This window comes from Callospermophilus lateralis, chromosome 16 (assembly GCF_048772815.1).
Source record: "Callospermophilus lateralis isolate mCalLat2 chromosome 16, mCalLat2.hap1, whole genome shotgun sequence".
In the NCBI taxonomy this organism is placed as follows: domain Eukaryota; kingdom Metazoa; phylum Chordata; class Mammalia; order Rodentia; family Sciuridae; genus Callospermophilus; species Callospermophilus lateralis.
This window is the reverse complement of record NC_135320.1, coordinates 62539146-62562676: the sequence shown is the minus strand read 5'-3', so window position 1 is coordinate 62562676 and position 23531 is coordinate 62539146. Positions and strand designations below refer to the sequence as shown.

The following is a 23531-nucleotide window of genomic DNA, read 5'->3' as shown; positions in this document are numbered from 1 at the left end:
TCAATAGTTCTAACAGAAGACTCTGATTGAAATACAGCTTCCTTGTGAATAGAATTACAAACCTCTAGTTTGGGTCATCCTTTGAAAGGAAGAAGAGCTCAATGTTGGTGGGCAGGGGTCGGGGAATATGGTGGACTGTTGGTCATAGTGTGTCCTGGTAGCTCATCCACAGCTGGCTTCTGTGTTAGAGATTGGCTAGGAGTCCTAACTTAACTCTTTGACAGTGGGGGAAGTATTTAGTCTGAATCCCAGTGTGTTCATTCCTAATAACTAGGGAAAAACCGTGAGATCGTTGCTCTAATATTCAATGGCTCTATTAGTACTGCCAGAAGTTACCACCTCTTAATTCTTAATGAAACTATCTTCCCAGACTTTGGGTGGAAATGACTATTTCAGTATTCTCTTAACCCTATGATATAGGTAACCATTTACATTTTACCATGGAAAAGACAAACTCTCTGAGAGGTACAGAAACCTACTCAAAAGGACACAATATGAAACAGAGCCAAGAATGGACTCCAGGATTCTCTCTGACTCCAATGCCTATACTTCCTTAACCACACCATAAAGCTTCTCTAAGGGAAATGACAAAAAAGTGTATCATTGGATAAATTTTAGCATTTATCTCCCAGTGCTCACTTCTAGTTGGCACATGTTGGAAGAGCATTCTCTTGTGTCGATGTCTTTCCCAAGTGGGACCTTGCCCTGCAAGGCAACCTGTGCTGGGTTCATGGGCTTCTGGCAGCTGAAGAAAGCTCATTGCCGTGAAATGTCCTTACATTACTATGTAAGAGCTGTGACTAGCTGGTTAAGACCTTGGTCATAACTTAGGTTAAGGGATAATTCCTTGGAGGGAGTAGAGGATTATTTTGTCCCCTTTTAAGAAGAAAATTGAGATGCCATCACTTTCTGAGTCTCTTGATTATTTTATGCTTTCTTCTTCTGAAGAAAACTCATCTCTGGAAGATGGCTTGCTACATTTGATATACCAATGCCTGGGAGAAAACATTTGTCAATTGATTTTAGTTTTAAGGGATTGTACCAAAATGCTTGGTTTCACTACAGCCACAGTTTAACTAACACTCAATACATATTGAATTATTGTGGTGTCCCAGGTGGTTTGGGGTCTCAGAGTGCAGAAGGGAGAACTCAGTAATGTAAGCTGCTCTTCTGTATCAGATACTATGTACTTACTGCTAATAATGAACGCTTAACTGGCACCTTTATGGGGACTAAATTCTTTTTAACAGCTTATGTGGTAGTTATGAGTGTTAAGGGCAAGTACACTGAGGTTTAGAGAAGCTAAATAGCTTATTCAAAGTCTCTAACTAGTGTGTAGTAGATTTGATACTCAAATGTGTATCTGAAATCTGATGTTCTTTGATATTACAATTTGTTTTCTGGAATATTTTGTTTGTATGGGGATTGAACCCAGGGGTGCTTTACCACTGAGGTACACCCCCCACCAGCGCCCCCACCCCTTTTTTACTTTATTTTGAGACGTCTCACTAAATTGCTGAGGCTGGCCTTGAACTTGCAATCCTCCTTTCTCAGCCTCCTGAATCACTGGGATTACAGACCTGTACCACCATACCCAGCTTTAGTTTTGTTCTAAAAAGGGATTGCCTTATAAAGATATGGAACAGATCAGGTATAAATTATTATTATTATTATTATTTTGCTTTTTGTTAGGTTGGTGCATGTTAATTGTACAGAGTGGTGATCTTCATTTTGGCATATTGGTACATGCATATGACAAATTATTTTTATATTTAATGAAGACATTCCTATTTTACAACTTAATGTAGGAATGAATGAATTTTTTGATAAGCTGTTGAGTACTCTCTGAATAGGAGCAGTATAGTAGATCACACTAGTGGGACACAATTTGTCACATGTGAGCCCTTTTTAATGTCTTCTTCCAATGAGCCATCAGGGACATGATAATCAGGTGATCTTTTTTCCCCCTCCTATTTAATAGGAAATACTTCACAATATACCAAAACTCTATTCTGTTGATTAAGTTCATATAAACAGTTCATATTGCATTGTGCTGGGGAAAAAATAAGCAATAACAGTGTATTTCAGATAGTTCTTAAAGGAGAGAAGTTTTGTCGAGTTAATAAACGCTTCCACTGATCAAGGAGAGAGTGTGTGCTTCACAGCCCTGCATGGCCTCTGTCGGGCACAGGGAAGTTTAATAAAATTCATAAAATAGATCTGGAAGAGAATTGATTATTTTCTCCTCTTCTTCCTGCTCTCCCTTTCCTTTTGTATTCCTGCCTGTTTCTCTCTTCTCTCCTCCACTCCAATAAATGTGGGTGCTGAAGTTTATGGAGGAAGTATTTCTCCAAACTCCACCATGAGCAGCAGGGTAACCTAATGTCTGAGAACACTGATTCCAATGAAATATTCTTTTCATTGTACGGTTTCTTTGAAAATGAACCATATGATATAGAATTATAAATCAGAGTATTAGAAAATTCTCCAAATTTCTTTACCTATTTTTTCTTTAATGGTCAGTTTAAGTGTTTCAAATCCCATTAAGGATTTGAAGACACACAAAAGTTTATCTTCTAAAGGGAGAAACCAATTTATGGTAAATCACATCTATAAAAGCATGTTCTATTAGACAGGTTGCTGAGCTCTGATTTGAGCTCTGACAGTACCTAGCTTTTCAGGCTTAGACAAATTACATAACCCACTTTGGAATAATAGACTCATGAGAGTTCTATGCAGACTATCTATAAAAAAACATTTCAGTAAAAGAGTAAAATCTCCGGTTGGCAGTTCCTTTGTTAAATATTGATCTCATCTGATTTTTATATGCATTTTAAGTCCACTTTCCTCAGTATCCAATCTGTCTCTCCAGTCCTCCTCTCTGTGGTTTACATGCATAAATAAGGCATAAGAGTTTTATCATAGTATATAATCAGTACCTAATTTGAAAATACCTTATAATCTAAAGTATTTTTTGCTGGTAGCAAAATCGTAAGTATATGAAGTGGATTGTTTCAGTGTTTAGTCTAAAATGACAGAAGTTTAATATTAAATGCATTAGTCATTCAGACACATCTGTCATCCTCTGCCAGGTAAGGCATCCTTGCTAGCCCTGTGAAGACAGATTAGCCTGCTCTGTAGTCTTCATGGGTCCCTTCATTTCAGGGAGGGGATTATGGACCATAGGTGGTAACCAGTATAAAGAAGGATAGCCGTAGCATCTGGGTGCTGGGTGGGTGTGGGGTGCTTTGAGGAAACACCAGACATGTAGCTCAGAATGACCAGGTAAAAGGTGTATGTGAGAGGAGGCTGGAGAAGCAGATAGGTTTGTCCAGCAGGAGGGATCTTGGGTTTTAAGAGCAAAAGGTTTGAACTAGGTTCTGGATGTGTAGAGGAACCTTTGAAGGATTTAATTTTTAAGTGATTGCATAAAATTGTACATATTTATGGGGTGCTATGTGATGTTTTAATACATATATAAATTTGTATAATGTTCAAATCAGGGTGAGTACATCTGTCTCCTTAAACGTTTATCATTTTATTGTGGTAAAAACATTTAAAATCTTCTAGATTTTTGAAATATACAGTACATTATCATGTAAAACAGGGAAATGACACGACAAATATGTAGTTTTGAAAGATCACAATGGTCATCCTTCCATCTGCAGAAAACAAATCTTAGTTCCATCATTGTGATTGGCACCAGTAGGGCTAAACCATCAAGGACTTAGTAGGTCAAGTAGTTAACAATGGCTATTCACCTGTGCACTGGCATGCCTAACGTGCTGGTCCATGGAGCAATGCAGTAACTGCCTATTGAGAAATAGACCTTATTTTACTTCTATTACATGATTCTCTATAGAAAACTCTAAAGTCACTCTCCCTATATGACCTTGAAGATAGAGGATCAAATATCTTAGGAACTAGAATTAATAATTTTCTGACAAATATGACTATGATTTTCAATGCTTTTCACAAAAGACTTTTTTTAATGGTAGCAAAGGGAAAGACCTGACCTGCTGTTTAATAAAGGGGATCATATTTTTCAAGCTTATGCTTCAGTTTCTTGTGGATTTTGTAGTTCTCTTGAATGATCCCATTATTTCCATATAGAACCAACTTAAGCAACCTCATTCTATTTTAAAGGCATGTACTTACCTTGTGCTCTGTTTTCCTTTGTACAAGTAAGGCATCTACTCAGCACTTTAGTATTTATGGTGGTTTTACCCACATCTTTTCATTTTCATCTGATAATCCTAGGGAGGCAACATTAGCATCTCATGGACAGAGCAGGTAGTGGACATTCTGAAGAAGTCCACTAATGTGCCTGAGGGTTGGCTGCTGCTACATGTACACAGACACTGTATCTACTTTTGTCATCAAACTGGAGAGGTAGACATGACAAAGCCATCTTCACAAACAATCCATAGTACTAGGCATATGTTTTACTGGTTTCAGTTCAAACACACTGTCTTATAAAATTCTTTTTTCCCCCCAGTCACCTCCTTTATTCACAAACCAGTACCACAGCAAGCAAGAAATGAGAAGTTTATTAAAGTAGGCTGGAATTTTGATCTGTTAGTAACTGATCCCAAGTCATCTTTCTTGATTTATCAATGTAGTGTGAAAGATATTGAAGTAAAAAACATTCTCATGTTGAGATAATTAAATTTCGGCAACTTCATGCTGGTACTTGTCTTATGTACATAGCAAGATGGTGAATGTATCACATCACCGTGTCTCCCCAACCTTAAAGGCCACCACTGGTGTGTACAAAATGAAACCCTTTTCTTTTTTCTAAGTGTACATAGATTTCAATCATCCTCTGCCTTTGGGGTCAGCAGTCTGTAGCCCAATGGCCAAATCTGGCCTGCCATTTGTGTGTGTGTGTGTTTGTGTGTGTAGCCCCTTGGGGTAAGAACAACTTTTAGATTTTTTAAATGTTTGGAGAAAAAATGGAGAATATTTTGTGATACATGAAAATCTTTTAAACTTGCAATTTTAGTGTTAAATAAGGTTTTATTGGAAAATAGCTATGTTTCATTATGTATGTATTGTCTATGACTGCTTTTGTACTACCACAGAGTTGAGTAGATTTTGACAGAGACTGTATGGTCTACAAAGCCTGAAATATTTACTATCTGGCCCTTAACAGGAAAAGTTTTCTGACCCCTGCTCTAGCCTGTTTGGAGTGTGAAGGGATTAAGGGATTCTTCGTGTTTTCTTTCTATGGGGGTTGAGTGGAGGGCAAGACATACATTAACTTACTTACATATGCTTTTCCATTGAATTGAGTGGAGAGATTTGCCTTTGCTAAGAATTGGAAAAATCCAGCTAAGACTCAGGTCTGAAGCTTATTAAGCTGCTGTGGCTCCACCTTAATGTGGAAAAGTGACAAATTACCAAAAAAGGAAAAGCACAAGGAGTAACAAGATGAGAGATCTGCTACTGGCAAGAATTTAAAATCTGATATGAAATATTAACTTGGCTTATAATTTTCAAAACTTTCTTCATGATTATCAATTTTATTTTGAGGTAATTATCTTTTCCCTATACCCCTCCCCACATTAAATGAGAAAAAAAAACCTTTAAAATTCTTAGCATTGTATTCCAAGAAAATATGTTCAAGTTTTAATTTCACTTGAAAATGATTTTACGTGTGCATTTACTTGACTCTATGAGAAATGAAGGCAGCATTTTTATAGTTCCTCATTATTTGACACAAGATTTTAAACAAGCCTGAGTGATTCTTTATTCTCTTTTACTCTTTTTATTTCTTTCTGGTGTGTGGATGGGGAAGATATAAAACTTAAATATTCAGATTTTATAGTAATGCTACCAGCAACATATTTCATAAGTTTGAGTTTGGGGTATAAAACATGAGTTGTTGCAAGACTTGAAGTTAAAATGAGTCAAGAGGAAAAAGAAACTGTTTCAATAGGACATATATCCTCAAGTTGAAATAAAGGGTACTATGTCATGTGAAATAGAACGCCATAGCTATCTGAAAATATACAAATTTCTGAATGGAGTCCATTCATGTTAATTCGAACTTGAGGATTAAAATCCCTATCTAAGCCAGGACTTCACTGTCTGCTGAGAGGGGGAAGACCAGACTTCCTTTATCTAATGCAGGGAGTAGAGTGCAGAGAGCTTTTTAACTTCTGCCTTTAGCCTCCCGCAAGGTTAAATTGCCTTTACATCTGTTTCCTGACTCCTGGTTCTAGATGTTCAAAAAATGATTGTGATCAGTTTGTTGAGCTGCATGACCCACACAAGAGTAAAGCTACTGTTTTCTGCAGACAGTGGTCTTTGGATAGTATCCTTCATTAAGTAGTGCACAGGTACTTACATAGATTATTATACGTTAATTATCAATAGGAAATTATTATACATTACTATTGAAAGTATTAATGTTACATGTAAATATATATTTTTCCCCATGTGGAATATCCTTTCTGAGCTTTCTTCCATTCACCATCTTGAACTGCCATTTTTTACTTCAGTACATTTTTATTCTCATGGTAACTCACATTCTTTGATCACTAATTACACAGCAGATACTGCACGGATGGGTTTTACTTATTTTTATTAAGCCTCTGAATCCTCTTGACAGACCTGTGAAATAAAGATTGATGTTATCCTCTTTTGATGGATGAGGATGTTAGGGCAAAGAGACTGTTACTGACTAGTCCCTCATCACATGAGAGCGTGCCAAGATTCTAGCCACAGATCTGCTAACCACTGTACTATTTGAATAGCCACTGGATTCTTAGCATAATTCTTATTCACTGACTCTGGCTCTCATCCTAAGTGTCCTATTCTGCATTTGACATAATTGAATTTTTGTCTGTGCTCACTCTCCTAACTATAAAACCATCTTGATTTGAATTTATTCCACTGGGTTTTACACAGACATCAATCCTGACTTAGTAATGCTGGCTTTTGGTATCATCACTCAAGCAGTTCAGTTGTAAATATGAGACATTGAGTCCTGAAACCTCTGGATCTGACCTTTGTTAGCTTTAGGTTGAAATTTAATGAAGCTTTTAATGAGCTGTGTGTAGGTTTACTCTCTTACAAAGTAATTTAATTTTAGCTTGTATTTTATAGTTTTCATCAATTCACTGTGATGGGATTACTATAATAGTACACATTAAGCATGCATGGTTTCTGTAACATAAAGCTTAAAAACTTAGGGATACTTATAAACCATTGCAAGTTTTGGGAGGGATTGTTTCATAGTAGTATTTGAAGTGGTTAGAGAAGTCTAAAAATATTTAAATAATTTAAACCTCATATTAAATTGCACAGTCTAGTATTTTCCATGTGAAAAATCGCTAAAAGTCTAATACTGCTTTTTGGAACAACCTGTTCTTTTAATTTCTGCTTAAATTTTAGCAAACAATGAACAGAAAAAAACCTCTAAGCGTTCCCAGGAATTGGGGACTGCAGTATGAGGAGTAAATGTCCCTTGGAGATATCAGTGTTTGCCACTCTGATTGGTGATGCTGGTTTGAAATAAAGAGCAACAAGAGATGAGGTTTTCATAGTTTATTGCACATCCCTGATGAGCACCAAGCAATAGGAGAACTCAGATTCTCTTTGTGCCTATGAGCATCTCTCTACTACACAGATTTCTTCCCTTTCTCCAATAATAGATTGCAATGTACAGAATTACATTTCCACAGTTGGATTTAGAAGAGGTTTTTTTTTTTTTTTCCCCTTTGCTTTTAATTTAAGGTTTTGATTTTCTTGTGTTTACCTGATAGGTCTCGTTGAGATAGTTAAAGAGGTTCTTCGTGTCAAATAGATTGAACTGGGAAGATAAGCAAAAACACTGTCATTATACCAAGTGCTCTGAGAGCACTGTGGGACCAAAGGAAGTGGGGATAATTGTGTGATCTTTGCCTTCTCTCTCTGTTCATCTTCTCCAGTTCACTGTGTCCATTCTGTTGTCCTGTGACTGTTTCCTCTTAGAATGTTGAGCCTCCCAGTGGCTTTCCTGACCTTTACCCTTTCCTGCTTTCAGGAAGGTTAACTCTCAGAAAACCTTTACTCACCAGCTCACTCTGTATGTATTTCTAGTGTAGAGCAGTCACATTATTACCCAATTCTGCTGAGGACCTTTTCTGTCAGTAATGGCAGACCCATAGCTTCTTACCTGTGCCATGGGTGTGTCCATTATTAGACTGCCTGGATCCTGGGGCTTCTGCCTGTCTAAATGAGGGAACAAACTAGGTCCTCAGAAATCTACAGAGATCACTCACTACAAGTCAGATTAAGTCCCTATTCTTGAACCTGGCTTTGTTTACTATTCATTTTAATTATTACTTCAAACTACACCAAGTACAAATAATTTGTCATCCTCACTCACAGCCTTTGAACCTTATTTAAGCCTCCCCACCAATGGACCTTCCCTTCGTTTGTGCCACTCCTCAGGGCCCATCACAGGTTGTGTGAGCTTTCTCCACTGCCATGTGAAAGTAGCCCCCATCCCAGGAAACCCTGCCTCTGTCTAAAAGAGGTTCAGCTGAGATTTCAACCTCCACAGCATAGATCACCTGCTTTACTTTGATATTTACATTCTCTTTTAAAATTGTTTTCAGGTGCTTAACTGTTGGTTCTTCCAATATAATTATAGTTCTTTACAGCAAGTATAGCTTTTTTAAATATTAGGGATATTTACAGTGCATGTGCAAGCAATCTCACATAGAACATTCAGATATGAAAGAAGTTGAATTTTAAAATGGCATTCATGTTCGTTCACTTGGCAAGCATTGAAATTCCACTGTATCTAGCTAGCATTGTGCTAGGAACAGAATTCACAGATCCCCCAGAATATAAACAAACATTTAATGGCAGATGAGATATGAAAACCTTTTCTCTGTCTCTAGAAAACCCAACACATGCCTCTGCTTTGTTGTTTTATGTCCTATTCCTGTCATGTGGCCCCCTTTTGCTTTGAGGACTCCCAGGATAGGGAATGGCATTAACATCTCACATGCTGAGGGTTTGGGCACAATACCTGGCACATACTAAGCCTTGGGGACTCATTCAGAATGAATGTTGACCTGGACAACAGTATAATTTGAAAAATGTTACATTCGAGCCTGTATGAGGTTCTGTGGGAGGACAGGAGAGGTGGTACCCAGCCTGTTTTTCTGTTTTGGGGCCAGCATAAGCTCTTCCTGCCAAATGACAGCCCCATTAGACTCTAGTTGGCTACAGTTTCACTTGGACAGTAATTTTACTTACACCAATATTGGCAGTCCTCCCTCGGTGGATTACATTTTTGAGGAGGCACTGTAATTTAGAGGCATGTAAGTTGGCTAAAGTAGGGTCTTAGATTTCTGAACAAGGATTTTAAACCCATATTTTTATAGAAAAGGCGTATGTTTAGTAAATTTTGATATACCTATTTTCTTACACAGTATGAAGTTTTCTAAGGTTTACCAATCTGTTGTGTGATCACATCGGTATTTTAGTGATGCTTAACTTATTCAATTTATAAGATTCACACAGAGACTTTTGTAAAGTGTAGACAAGAAACTGAGATTTCTGGGGAGGAGGCCTGGATGTGCCATTGAGGTGAGAAAGAGGATGTTCTATTTTCCTTTAAGCCTTCTGAAATATTTTGAATTTTTATTTCTGATGATGCTTTATATATATTAAAAAGTTAATAGAGTTGATATGAACCCCAATTAAATTGTGGATAATATGCTGAAGTGGCTTTTGGGAAGTGGCTACAGGCTGAGGGAGAATATATAGAAATGTCTTCCTCACCCTAGAGTAAAGGAGTTTGCTCCTAGACAATTGGATGGACAGGGATAGTGCATGGATTTGTAGCTGCTGAGAACAGGTTTTCAAGTACTGCATCTCACCAAGGAGACTTCTGGAGAAGGTAGTTTGTGCAGGGCCAGCTGTGAACAGCCCTGGGCTCTTCTGTGTGTAGGGGTGCATCTCAAGGTAGGTTGCTGAGTGTGCGGGTTTTAGGTTGAGGCCAAAAGTGATGGAGACCAGGAAGGCCAGCAAGGCTTAGATGTCAGGATTTGCCATCAATCAAAATGTGTTGTTGTTTTTTTTTAATTCCTGTATTGCATAGATACTGTTTAAATTTTTTCCCTTATGATGAGAGTGAAAGAAAAGTGCCTTTGAACGCAAGAGAACAGGATACTGGCAAGAGATGGTTAAATATATGATTCAGAGAGTACAGCAAGTTCAGCATTATTAAATAAAGGGTATAATTCATGTACCCCAATCTGAAGAAGTTTGGGATGGGATATTATGCCTTTATTTGTTCTTGCCCATTGAAATCAAGTGGTTTATTTCATTATGTTAATACAGTAGATTGTAAACATAAGTAGATCACAAATGTATTTTTTGACAATTTGGTTAAACCTATTACATAAATTATATATGATTGATATGGTTCAAAATTACTTATAACATTTTCAACATTTCAAAATTCTACCATCCCTTCTCCAAATTAAAGTCTCTGAAACTATTTTCTCTCACACATACACGTTTGTGCATGCATGCAAATATAGGTTTATTGACTCACACTATAAATGTCCTGCAGCTTGACTTTTTTTCTTAACAATAGCTCTTTAGAAATTTTTTTTTCTGGGTCATTACTTTTAATTCTTTTTGCCTTTTAATAGTGATAGTACTTTTACCACTTGAATGTATCATATTTTTATTAAATTTGAGAAACAAGTAATTAAGCTTTCTTCTAGCGGGGTTTATGCCTAAAGAGTCTTAAGGGACTTTGAAGAGAATGATAGGTATTTCAGAAATTCCACATTCCCTGAACTGGTATCAGGAACATGGAATGAAATGAGGAAAGGGAGCTATAAATAATAATAAAGATCAGTAAAAAACCTTGTAAAATTAATTTCAAATACTTATTGCTATAACTTTTTGGTCAAAAACTTGTGGTGCAGGCCACGTTTTATAGAGAAATCAGATCTTATAGATAACAGCTGATTTATGAAGTATATAGTCTTTTTTTAAAAAAAAAACCTAAATTCTTTGTTCTCTTTACCCATTTGTTCTGTTTTATCCTTTCAAATGCTTATTTTTTTCTTGGAAAATAATTCTGTAGCAGAGATGCTTGCTTTTTTTTTTTTTAATATAGCAAGAAAACCCACAATTTGTGGATGTAATGCTCATGTATTTTGACCATGATTAAGAGGCAACTGACCAGCTATAGGCCACTGTTTTATTAAAATATAGGTTATGGCATTTAAGATAACAACTAAACCTTTTATGGACATTAAATTATGATTCCAATGCCCACTATTTCCCTCCTCCTATAAAGAAGCAGTCGTCGTGTAATTTGTCTATGGACTTGAATCCGCTTGTGGCTGGTTCCTATTTGGAACATTTTAGAAGTTGTCTTCTCTGTGGCGGTCACTTAATGCATAATAACTGTAACATAAAAACTCAGAATTGAAAGCCCATTTTTTTTACAGGTCTAAAAACTGTTATTATTTATAATGTAATATAGCTCAATAAAAAAAGTTCACCTTTTCATTCTTGGATTTTTTAATTTTCAAAATTTTAATATTTAGCAATTTTATATTTTAGTTACATTTTCTACCCCACTATCTCTTTGTTTGGGGGAGCTATATATTTTACAGCTTTTTAGAATCCTTAAAGCACCAAATGTAATGCTGGGGACTTGTTAAATGGATAAATATGATGCCTTGAAGCTTTCATGGCACTTTACATTCCATTAATCAGTTAAATCTATTAAAAGTATTAAAAGTAGTAATGTACTATGTTCAGAATGACCTTTTAATTAGCCAGTCCACTCTCCTCTCCTTTCCTTGAAGTGTATTTATTTTCACCTGTGCATCCCAGTGACAGGTGTAACCTTGTGTTCCAGAGGTTAGTTTTACCAGGGAATCTGATCTGGAAAACAAGCCTGCTTGTATTCATCACTGCTGTAAAAAAAAAAAAAAAAAACCCTTGTGTTTTGTGTAAAAATATTTGTGTGTGTGTGTGTGTGTGTGTGTGTGTGTGTGTTTTGTGGTGCTGGGAATTAAAACCGAGGGCCTTGTGCATGCAAGGCAAGCACTCTACCAACTGAGCTGTATCCCCAGCCCCCCAAATCTGTTTTTAATGCACTGTGCTTCTGTCTGCAGCCTACCTATTATGACCCAATCAACTTACATATATTATTACAAATTCTTAAAATAATCTTGTATGGTCAGTGACATCTCTGTTTTATAACGGAAGTGATAGAAGCTCAAAGAGGCATGTGGTCAACCACCATTACAGAGCTAGTCTTCAAACTAGATCTGACCTGAAAGCACTTCTGTTTCACAGACTATTCCCAACAATCTTCAGTTAATGAATTCCAGGGGGAAAATACTGGATTTAGGAGGGAGGTGGTCTGGGGAGCTTTCAGGACCAACTCAGCCACTAGAATACTCTGTTAGACTCTTCATTTGCAAAGTGGAGAGTCTAATATATACTCTGTAGGAAGAGTCAATAGAAATGTGAGTAAGGCCTTAGGTCCATCATAAGTTTTCCACAGAATGACCCAGCCTACCCACTTGTACCACTGTCAAGTCACCCTCTGATGCTTTGTCCAGCATCCTGAATAATAGACCAAACATGTAAAAATATTTTCAAATTTAAAATTCTTACCTTGATAATAACTATCTCCAAACAGAAGATACTGATTATAGTATTCTTATTGTCTTTTGAAGGGCAGAACAGATTTCAATCCAGGCAGCAATGTAATTTGGAATGTGGGTATTTTCTTTTTCATCCTTTGTTTTAATCCCATTTGGAGTTGCAAATAATCCCGAAGAGCCTCTTGCTGCCTAGGCCCTGGGCTGGCGTTTGGACTTAGCTAATTAATGTGGCAAGTTACTGGAAGACGTAGAATGATTTAGAATGAGATAGCATTAGGAAACAAATGCCTAGAGCATGTATTTCTTCGACCACTAGAATTTTTACTGGGCCAACCAGTGAGTTTGTGAATTTTATTTGCAAAATAAATAAATTTCCTTGACTGAAACTTTCTCTTTAAAATTGTTTTTAGGATGCAGAATAGAAAACTGTGACTCTTGCTTTAGCAAAGACTTTTGTACCAAGTGCAAAGTAGGCTTTTACTTACATCGAGGACGGTGCTTTGATGAATGTCCAGATGGTTTTGCACCATTAGATGAGACCATGGAATGCGTGGGTGAGTAGTTTTTAATGTAACTCTCAAACTGCAACTTTTATCACCTATTTCTTGAAAACAGGAATGCTGGATATATTTAACCTAAAAATGAATCAGTTCTCTTGTTCATTAGAACTGAAAATCATTTTACTTCTTTGCTGACTTACTGAAATATTTAGGCATCATGATTGGTAGTCACATATATGATGCTATGAAATTTTCTAGTTGTATATTTGCTAGGTTTACTTATTTAAGTGCTGATACAGTTTTGTATCTGTAGTACATCCATTTCTTAATAAATTGTAACTATTAGAGAATAATGTTTAGGAGAAAAGCAAGTTTACCCTCCCTTAAAAGGAGGAGATTTAAAAGAAAATTTGTAATTTTTTTCTGCAAAAATATTGTGAAAAAAATAATTACATATTGAAAGCTTTCAGAAAAGGAATATATGTAAATGTGAAGTGGAAGAATTGTATATACTTATGTTCTTATTTATGTGTGAGCTCATGTATACATGCAAACAATAAGACTAAAAATAAGGAAATGTCTGAAACAACGTGTTCAGAATGCTGAATTTGCTTTTAAGAAGCAAGACCCGCACTCATTACAGATGTTCAATGGACATGCTTATGAAATCTTTAACTGTAGACATATTACAAATATGGTCTTGGGTATTCTCCAAATAAAAATTTTAGTGATTTTGAGAAACCTTAGCTGTGGTGCCTACTGAGTTCCAGAATGATAAAATCTTTTGTGTGGACTCTGGATCTGAGTTCTGATCTACTACTGTGAAGGAGCTCTCTAATGGCCAGGTTGATGAGGAGTCCCTCCTTACGTTTTCAGGGAAATGCATGGGCGCAGTCTGCTTTTCTACTTCTGTATACCTTACCAAAGGGGATGCTAAAAGCTGTTATGTATCTAGGAAAAAAATATATCTATGTTCATTCACTTTTCAAACTGTAGTAAGGTACAGCACCAATGTAGAGACTAAGAAATAATGCTGAGGTCCCCAGACACCTGTGGAAAGAGACAACCAGAAATGCAAAACAAGCCTCCTATCATTTCCCTCAAGTGCTTCCAAAATAAACACATTTTTGGATTTGGGGTCAGGCATTCAGAATTAACTTGTAAAATTGCGGCTTCTGTCATGGTATAAAAATAGTGTCTTCTACTGTAGGGTTTGGCTGTTGAGTCTTTTAGAGCTTATACATTTCAGTGTTGTTAGAACTGACCAGCAGCATCACTTAAAAAAAAAAAAAATAAGCTAAGACAAACGGAGACAAACAGCTTTTTAATTATGATGTGGCATTTGTTGTAGATAAAAGTACCCTGTGGTTCAAAGAAGTCTAATTCCTAAAGGCGAGTGTAGGTCTTTGTGGGCCATAGGACTTTAATTTTGGTTTTCTGAGAGCAGGGGGCATGGAGAAACACTGTTATATGAATTTGATAACAGAGCAAATGGCTCAGATTTTTATGTGTTTGTATTTTTTTTTAATCTTTATTAGAAGGATGTGAAGTTGGTCACTGGAGCGAATGGGGAACATGTAGCAGAAATAATCGCACGTGTGGATTTAAATGGGGTCTGGAAACCAGAACACGGCAAATTGTTAAAAAGCCAGCAAAAGACACAATACCATGTCCAACCATTGCTGAATCCAGGAGGTGTAAGATGGCCATGAGGCACTGTCCAGGAGGTAGGTTTGAATAATCTCTATCGTGTGCTATGTGCTTTCTGAATTCTCTCATCACCCTCCCTTCCAATAAAAGTTATTTATCCATGAAGGAAATCTGATAATAACCTTGGAAAGGAGGTCCAATTCTACATTGTACTTATTTAGGGGGAAAAAAAACCCCATAAATTTTGAAGAATATAAAGTGCACATTCTTTTTTCACTTTCATGATGCCTCAAAAATAACTTAGAATACATTACAAATGCACTTTCTAAAATGAGATTTCTAAAAGCGTGTTTTTTTTTTTCTTTTTTCTTTTTTTGCAAATGTACCATAAAAGCGGTTCTTGTGAAATCAGGCCTTTGCAGATGTTGCTTTGAGGGAAGCAGCCAACTTTGAGTTGAGAAGAGTTTAGATTAGAAAGGTTTATGGAATCTGTAAAATCATCCGCGTCATTACTAGTTGAAGATGACAACTTAAAATAAACTTACCCAAACACTGGGAGGAATAAATGTTGTCCTAATGTTACCACAATTAGCCGTTGCTCTTTGTTTTGATAATAATTTGTAGAAAACAGCTACTGGTATGTGTGTGTTTATTCAACTCGTGGTAGTAATTGTGCTGATTTGCAGTCATTATTCTGTAATAACAGGATCAGACCCATTTAGAAATTAGAGGAGTACATAGCTGAGGTGCCAGCTGAAGCAGAAGCAGTAGGTTGAGCTGCAGTTAGTTCTTAGTGCTCGTCTTTTGCTTCTCAAAGCAGTAATCACTTGCATCACTTGCGGATGCTCCACTGCCCACAGATGAAATTGGGATTTTCTGGTGTACAAAATAGAAAAGTGAAAAAGAAAGATGTGTTTGGAAAACTGCCCTATACAATAATCCAAACTCTTGTTCTCCTTCATTCTTTCTGTTGGTGCATAGCTTCTCAGCTTTATAAATGTAGCCCAGAACAAGAACATATATCTCTGCTTAAAATGGGTTTATATCCACATTACGCTGCCTCATAGAGAATGTCTATGATCCATGGAGGGAGACAAAACTTTAAAGACGCGAAGACTCCAGTCGCCCTCTGAGAACTATTAGATCCAGATTCAGAAGCTACTATTAAGAAAGCAGTTTTCCTCTTGAATTAGTTTTGCTTTTCCTTACTGGGTCTTTGAAACAAAGTTTTTTTTTTTTTTTTTTTTTTTTGGTTCTGCTTTTCACTAACAAGGATGGTTTTGTTCACTTAAACTGGGTATTTTTCAGTCAAAATATAAGAAAATATTTTCTTACAAAACTAATAAGCTACTTCTTGGATAGCTGAGAGCATTTAACCTGCAACCTTCTGCCTAAAAACAAACCTGATGTATTCAGGTATTGGAAAGAAAGACTTTCTTTGTTGTATATTGTTTATATTAACTAGCCCCCCCCCATTCCTTTTCCAGCAACTTGGTCCCCCGATTGTGGTTTACGTTAATAGCAAAAATTAAACTGAAAATGCTCCTATAACAAACATGCTTATGTGTAACAAGAGTCAACATATTCCTGTCCCCTCAAAAACTCCTTATTTTGACCTACCCCTGCTTGAGAATTTCCCAGATAACAGCTAGATTGTTAACTATGTTTATTCTATTAGTATTTTTTTATGATAACAACAGTGTACTGTCTTAACAGAATATGCCTCACACTGTGGGCAATTTTAAATCATGCCCCCAAGATTGCTTGTGTATGATTTGCTAGTATTCTCTATTTGACCAGTGGCTTTAGTAATGGGCTCTGTTGAAATTTGTATTTAGGCTTCACTAAGTTTTATCTATTATGAAGGGTCAGACATTTCTCTCGGTGCCTATATTTTCAGGTTAATAACAAAATTTTTATAAAGCTTCAAGTAGGCTTTCAAAGTTATATTGGATGTTTTTGTTTTATTGAAAGGGAAGTGAAAGAGAATTAATTGTTGATAGAAATGGCAAATTGCTCTGCCCTTAAATATCTGTTTACAAATGTGGAAAATAAAAACTAGAAAATTAATTTTGGATCTTGAGCACAAGACGATAAAAATTGGCATAACTTCCAGTGAAGTATCCCACCTTGCCTCAGGTGAGAGAGGGAAAAGTCCCTTTCTTCAATAGGTCACGGTGATTAATGGAAGAATGGAGAAGAAAACCACTTTATCCCTTTATACATCTTGATTTGATTTTGGTGATCTGCTTTGACAAACCATGCAAAAATGTAAGTCGTAATCAGGTTGGGAATACAGGCATTTTTCAGATCTTTTCAACATATGTATGGATTTTTCTCCTGTTGGAGCCAATCTTAACCTGATTGCACTCAAATGCAGCCTTAACCTCCTTCACACTGAAGCGGCAGCACATTAAAATCAGCTGCTTTCCATTACTGAAAGGCAGAAGTTAGAGGTCAGCGTAATGGAATAGTCACTAAGTGTATAAGATGTTACACTGAAAACTCCTAAATATGAGAAAATAAATGGCTGAGTAAAAACAAAGTGTAATGACCTAACCTATTTTTTTTTTTTTGCCTTTTCCCTTTTTAACCATCAAATACTTATTTGCTTTAAGGTGGGGGTGGGAGGAGAATAGCTGGGAATTTCTTAAGGAATTCATTTATTTGTAATCGAAGTACTCACTGTTCATTCTCAAACTTAATTTTTATATGGTTTTATTAAAAAAAAAAATGGATTTTCCCAGCACTCATCTTCAGAGGCCTGGTCTGGGATCTGGGTCTCTGCATCCTGTCAACTTATTACTTCTGTGACCCTGGCAAGTCACTTAACCTCCCTTGGCCTCCGTTTCCTCATTTGTAAATTGCGGGGATTGGTGTGGTGATCTTTAAGGCCCTGTCTAGTCCTAAAATCCAATGATTCTAGGCTTAATTGTCAAAAGATTATGGGCAAGTTTTGTGGTTGACATGCAGTGGGGGAGGAAGAGACCTGGAAGCCTAAGAACACTTACTCACAGCCAAGGAACTGACCACTTTCCTGGTAGCTGCATTTACTGAGCCTTCTGCATCTGGTGGCTTTTGCCCCCCTGCTTCAGGGAGGGCTGCTTGCGTTGCCAACATTCAAAGACTAAATAGGATTCTTTTAAAATCTCCATGTGACCTCTGTATTAGCTACTGATAAAGCAGATGCATGGAGAATGAGATAAGGGAGAAGACAACCCAGGGTGAGAGGAGGATGAAAGACTATGGAATAAAAGGGAAAGAATGGAAATGAGTTTGGAAAATGAGTTGAGAAGGAGGTAGAGAGTCCTTAAAAACCAAGGCTATCGTTGTTGCAGGTGTAACCGTCTTTACTTCCCTCCTCCCTCCTGAGTTCACAAACAACAGATTCCTATTGGGATTACTTTAGTCATATATGACCCAAAGCTTTATTTGGAAGGAATTTCAAGTTTGGACCACGTTGTACATTAGGCAATATCTAAACAAAGAGGTAAACATACTATTATAATATAATATATATAAACGACAAATGAAAGAACAGCATCCCGGCTGTGGATGCTCATGGACAGGAGAGCATGCCATCTGTAGGTGTCTATAATCTTCTATTCTTTCACAGGATTAGCCAACATTGTGTGACTTCATCTTGAAATATTCTCGTCTATATGGGAATCCTCACTATTTTGTCATTCTGTGACAACTATTTTCATTAATTTAGTCCCTCATATATCTGTTGAGTTTGCTGTGTTCTGTTCATTGCTTGAGGCATGGGCTTGCTTGAAGAATCCTCCAGGGCTTTCTCTGGAGGGAATGATTACAATAAGAAGTAAATGGATGAGAATATATATTTCATATACATTTCTCAATTTCATATGGGGATAAGGGCTGTGAAGAAGAACAAGGAAGGAGGAGACTAGTGCGTGGGCTGGGCTATACTGTTTTATGTAATGTTCAGAAAAATGGTAGAAGTTATGTTTGATCAGAGAAGTTATGTTTGATCAGAGATCTGTAACAGAGGAGATCTCTTGAAGATCTAAGAAAAGTTTTAAGCTATCGAGTCAATGACTATTTTTTTTGTGAATAACCTTGATTCTCCTACCATGTTTAGGGAAGAGGAAGAAACCAACTCCAGGGGGGGTTCTGACTGGCCCACAGTGATACCTAATAAGTCACTAGTGGGATAGCCAAGAGTGGGCCAATGTCTTGCTGCCTAGAAAGGCTGTTTCCCTGTGCCTTTCCTTCTTACTTGTGATAAAAATCAAAGATAAAGCAATGTTTGTCTTTTAACTACTTCTCCTTCCATCCATTTGATTTTTGCTCTGTAAGTACTTTTCCCTGCTATCTCCACTCCCTCCTTACATCTTCCAGCTTTGCATACCCTAAAGGTGGCTTTGTAAGTGCCCAGCATTGAGTCACTAATTCTGCTCTGATTGGGCTGCTCCTATTAAGACCCTCTTCTCCTTTAAATTTACTGCCTTTGTTTTTCAGTTTCGGGGAGAATGGGGCTTCGAGATTGTTCTTTTCATCCCTCTGGATAAGGCTGTGTGGTATTCAGCCACGTTCGTCTTTCATCACTGACAGTTGCCTTTTGGCCGGCACAGAAGTCCTGGGTGACCTGACCCCCACCCCCACATCTGGTGGCTCTGTGCCCAAGATGGATTTTTTTTTTTTCTGACACATTTCTGCAATCAACCTCTTAGGTGATGCTCTGACATATACTCCATACCTTTTTGCTTTTTTATACTCCGACTACCTCAACTCACATGCTCCAGTTATTAGTGATCAATCATATCATGAAATTCTCTACATTTTCTTGTAATGTGCAAAAAAATTTAAATATGAAGCCTACTACTGTATACTATTTCAATTTGAAAATAACTCATTCCTCTTATGAAATATTATCTGATCATTATCTATCATATATATATGATTTTTTATGAAAGTGCCTCTTAACTTGGTAGGAAACAAAAGAAAATATTATTTAGCAACTCAGAACCTTAATCTCTGGAAACATCTACTTTTTAAAAGGCAACAGTAATAAGACCTCTCTAATCTATGTTTTTTGTATATAAACTGACAGCAACATGTGGACTAGGTATTAGATAATATAACTAAAGATGGTTGTAGATTGTGATGGATTAAACCAAGAGCAGGAAATAAGCACATTTTCAATAGGACAGGGTCAAGAAAATATGCTTTAGACATGTGTTCTTTATTTCTCTACATTTTGTTTACATTTGAGTTGCAATTTATGTGGTCTGCTTTATACATGCCAGCCTCGAGGGTGGTTGGGAAGAGAGGATGAGAGAGAACCTCTTTTCTTTTGAAACTTTTTGATTTGCCAAGAAAGTCAATAATATCATAATTTTTATATGACAAAGTGAGCATCAAAAATGGAACTCCTGCTGCCCTCCTGTGTGTTCTGCCAGATACTTCATTGCATTATTATTATTTTTTTTTGAGAAATCAGTGATTTGTGTTAGTCATTCTTAATTTAGTAAACTCTAGTATTTTCCAGGTATTCTGGATATGTGGAGGCTATTTATTTATTTATTTATCCATGATAAAATGGGAGAGTTAGCCACAGTAGCCACTTTGGTTATATCAAATTGATGTTTAACAAAGATCTACCTGCCTCCAAACATTTCCCTCAGTCTGGAATTCCTGCTTCCGAGGTGTTAATGGTGTTTTGGAAAGTCTCCTTTCCGGCTCCTAATCTCTTCCCCAAACCCTGTTTTTTAATTTTAGAAAGTTTTATTCGTTCCTGAAAAACAGGCAGAGAATAACCATGGGCTCCTGTTGATGGTGTGTATCTTGTTGCCATTGTTTTGAAGCAACGATTTCTTTCAGATTTACTAATTCTTGCAGAGGATAGGGGCTGAAGAAATGGGGGAGCTGAGAAGGGGGTGTTGGTGGTCTGCATGGAGATCGTGAAGTCCAGACAAGGCATAAGTGAGTTTTAGTCTTGGGCACAGACACAGATGTAGTTGTAGAAATCTGAAAGTGTGACGCACTCACAACGTGGAGGCTGCGGGGGTGGACGCTAGACAATTTCTTTTTCCCAGTTTCATTTTGAGCCTGTCCTCGTGCCAGCTTTGCTTGCCAGAGGGGACAGGGAGTGAGTGAGCAAGTGAAAGAAGCCACACCTTTGTGCCATTCCCTAAGCTTCCCATCTGGAATCTCTACCAGCCCCATTTAATTATAGTCTAGGGCAGCATGTCCTAGTCTCTTTTATGGGTACTTGTAAAAAGAATTTCTCAACCACATATGCCACTGAAGGCCCCCAGTCCTATGGGTAATAAGACAAAGACAGGGAAATTTCAAAAGGGCCTGCCTTTTATGAATTTTACTCAGCAGTAAGCTACTCTGATCTTAATGTAAAATATGTAAAACAACTTTTACAACACTCTAAAACAAAAACAACTTTAATAGGACTCACATGGTGTCGGAGGTAGATTCCACACCCCTGCCCCTGGTGGGAGACCTCCCCCACCCCTCCTCTGAAGATAAGAAAGCCTTAAGTACAAATCCCCTGATGGTTTCTTAGAACAACTTTTTCTCCTCATCGGACACCTCTCTGGGATCTGGAGATGGTGTTGATGAAAGGGAGCAGGCGGTTCTTGTTTGGATTTCCTGTAATACGTCTCCAGCTACTGGACTGACCTAGAGCTGTACTTGTGGATTTCCTCCAGGACCAGGAGGCAGACAGAGAACATTTCAATGGAAAGAATGACAAAGCTTTACTAAAATCCCAGCATGATTCATGTTGTCATCATACAGAACTGGTTAAGATGATAAAATTATTTTGTGTAACAGATTTGGCAAAGATTTCTTCCCTTAACCTGAACATGTAGAGGCAATAATTTTTACTATACAACTGACCTATTTGTGAAACTAGGGCCTAATGATTTTTTTTGCATTAAATTTCCTTTTATTTGAGGACTTTGGAAACTGGCAGAGAAATATTTAAACTTGTCTAGTTAAGAGACATTAAATAATTGGTGTTATGCCCCTTATATCCTACTCATTACTCAAAGGATTTAGTAATAGTAATACAAGACAAATGATAACATGGTAAAACAAACAAAAAAAAACCATAAAGAACAGAACTAGTAAGAGCTGATAGTAAGGGCTGATAAATAGGTCAAATGAATATATATTGGTTGAAATAATTGAATCAGAAATTCAGATTTGTGTTTGCTACTAGATAAAGGGAAAAATAGATGTGGTCCTTTCTGTCATAGCTTAAAAAATGATGTTATAAATACAATATTTAATACCAACTTTCAGAGAAAGTTATGAGTATAAAAATGCATAATATACATGTGTACACATGCATACATGTATACTCATTCTAATTTCAGACACTGTGTATGTGTGTGTGTTTGTGTTAAAGTAGGAATGGCCTCATAAAACTTTGAGAAATTAATGATGATTCTTAACAGAAAATATTCTAGTCCCATAGCTCCCTATAGAACTAAAATATTTTCTCTGAGAAATACTGACCAGATTTTCATAGTGTTAAACAGATTTCTCAAATGGAGGATCACATGCAGGGCAATAGAAGTATAGAGGACCATGTCCTCAATAATGTCCATGTCATATCTATGTGTCCAGAATGCGGAAGACAGTTTGGTACTTTTTTCTTCAATGAAAGTTGAAGGAATATAATTGGAAACTGACTTGAAATGAGGCAGGAATGATGTGGAATCGGGACTTTTTGACTTTTCAATTCTGTTTGATTGGAATTATCCTGTAGGTTTTTAATGAATGTTGAATACATTTGGAACTTCTTGGTATCTAGAAGACTTGTAGGTTTGTTGTCTTTGTGGGGCATCTACCTTCCAAATTTGTCAATAAATATGGTGTCATTTCTAGACAGTAAGATATTCTTAAGTTATATGAGGAGTTACATATTTAGATGCAGAGTTATTTCTGGTGATTATCTTAAGCCCTCTACTAGTATTTCAAATAAACTTCTGTGATTTTTGTTTCTTCTCCAAGGCTGGACTTGGATCATCTTAATCTTTATCAAAATTATTTGTTATGAGGGAACCATGTGGGTTTTGAGTAAATGCTTACTGAGTCAAACTGACTTTATTAAAATATGCTACAAAGTGCCTTCTCATTTCTCTTTTGAACCTAGATAATCCAGTTTTGGAGCTGGCATTCCAAACACACCATGATTTTTCTACTGCTATGTCTTAGATTCATCAAATCAATTATGTAAACACGCTTTACTTCCTATATTCTAAAAACATGGGCAAATTGGGTAGAAGGAGTGGTACAAAAAAAAAAAGGATTTATAATCCAAGAGGAAGAAAATTCATGTTACAAAATAACAGAAGTGAAGTTGAATTTTTAAGAAAATATTGTTATGGGCCCTGATATTATAGGGAAAAAAAGGTTTGACCTTTTAACTGTTAGGACCAGGGAATATTTCCTGAAGAGCAAAACTTAAGTTATATGAGGATGGGGGCGGTGCTTGAAAACTGTTTAAAAATGGAAACCAGTTAAGACGGAACATGGTGAGGAAGAAGTAGACAGCAAAACATGCTTCATGCCTGCAAGGAAGGGGACACTGGCTGAACTCGGCATCTATGAATGGCCATCACAGAAGCGCTCAGCATAAAGTACAAGCTGCAGCACGGCCATAAAGTATATCCATGGAGACGATGAGGATTTTAGATTTGACCTTGTGCACTAGTATGGAGGCATGGAAAGCTGAGGATCA

General features: G+C 36.9%; 1 protein-coding gene across 3 annotated transcripts in view; it reads left to right on the top strand.

Moving 5' to 3' along the window:
* Rspo2 (R-spondin 2) overlaps positions 1–23531 on the top strand; it is a 132196-nt gene that overhangs the window by 74688 nt on the left and 33977 nt on the right. For 2 of the 3 annotated variants that reach the window (XM_076836251.1, XM_076836250.1), the window contains exons 3-4: positions 13061–13204; positions 14689–14877. In XM_076836251.1, coding sequence (XP_076692366.1) covers positions 13061–13204; positions 14689–14877 — 333 coding nt within the window. The remainder of the gene's footprint in view (positions 1–13060; positions 13205–14688; positions 14878–23531) is intronic. The other variant, XM_076836252.1, reaches the window with a different exon arrangement.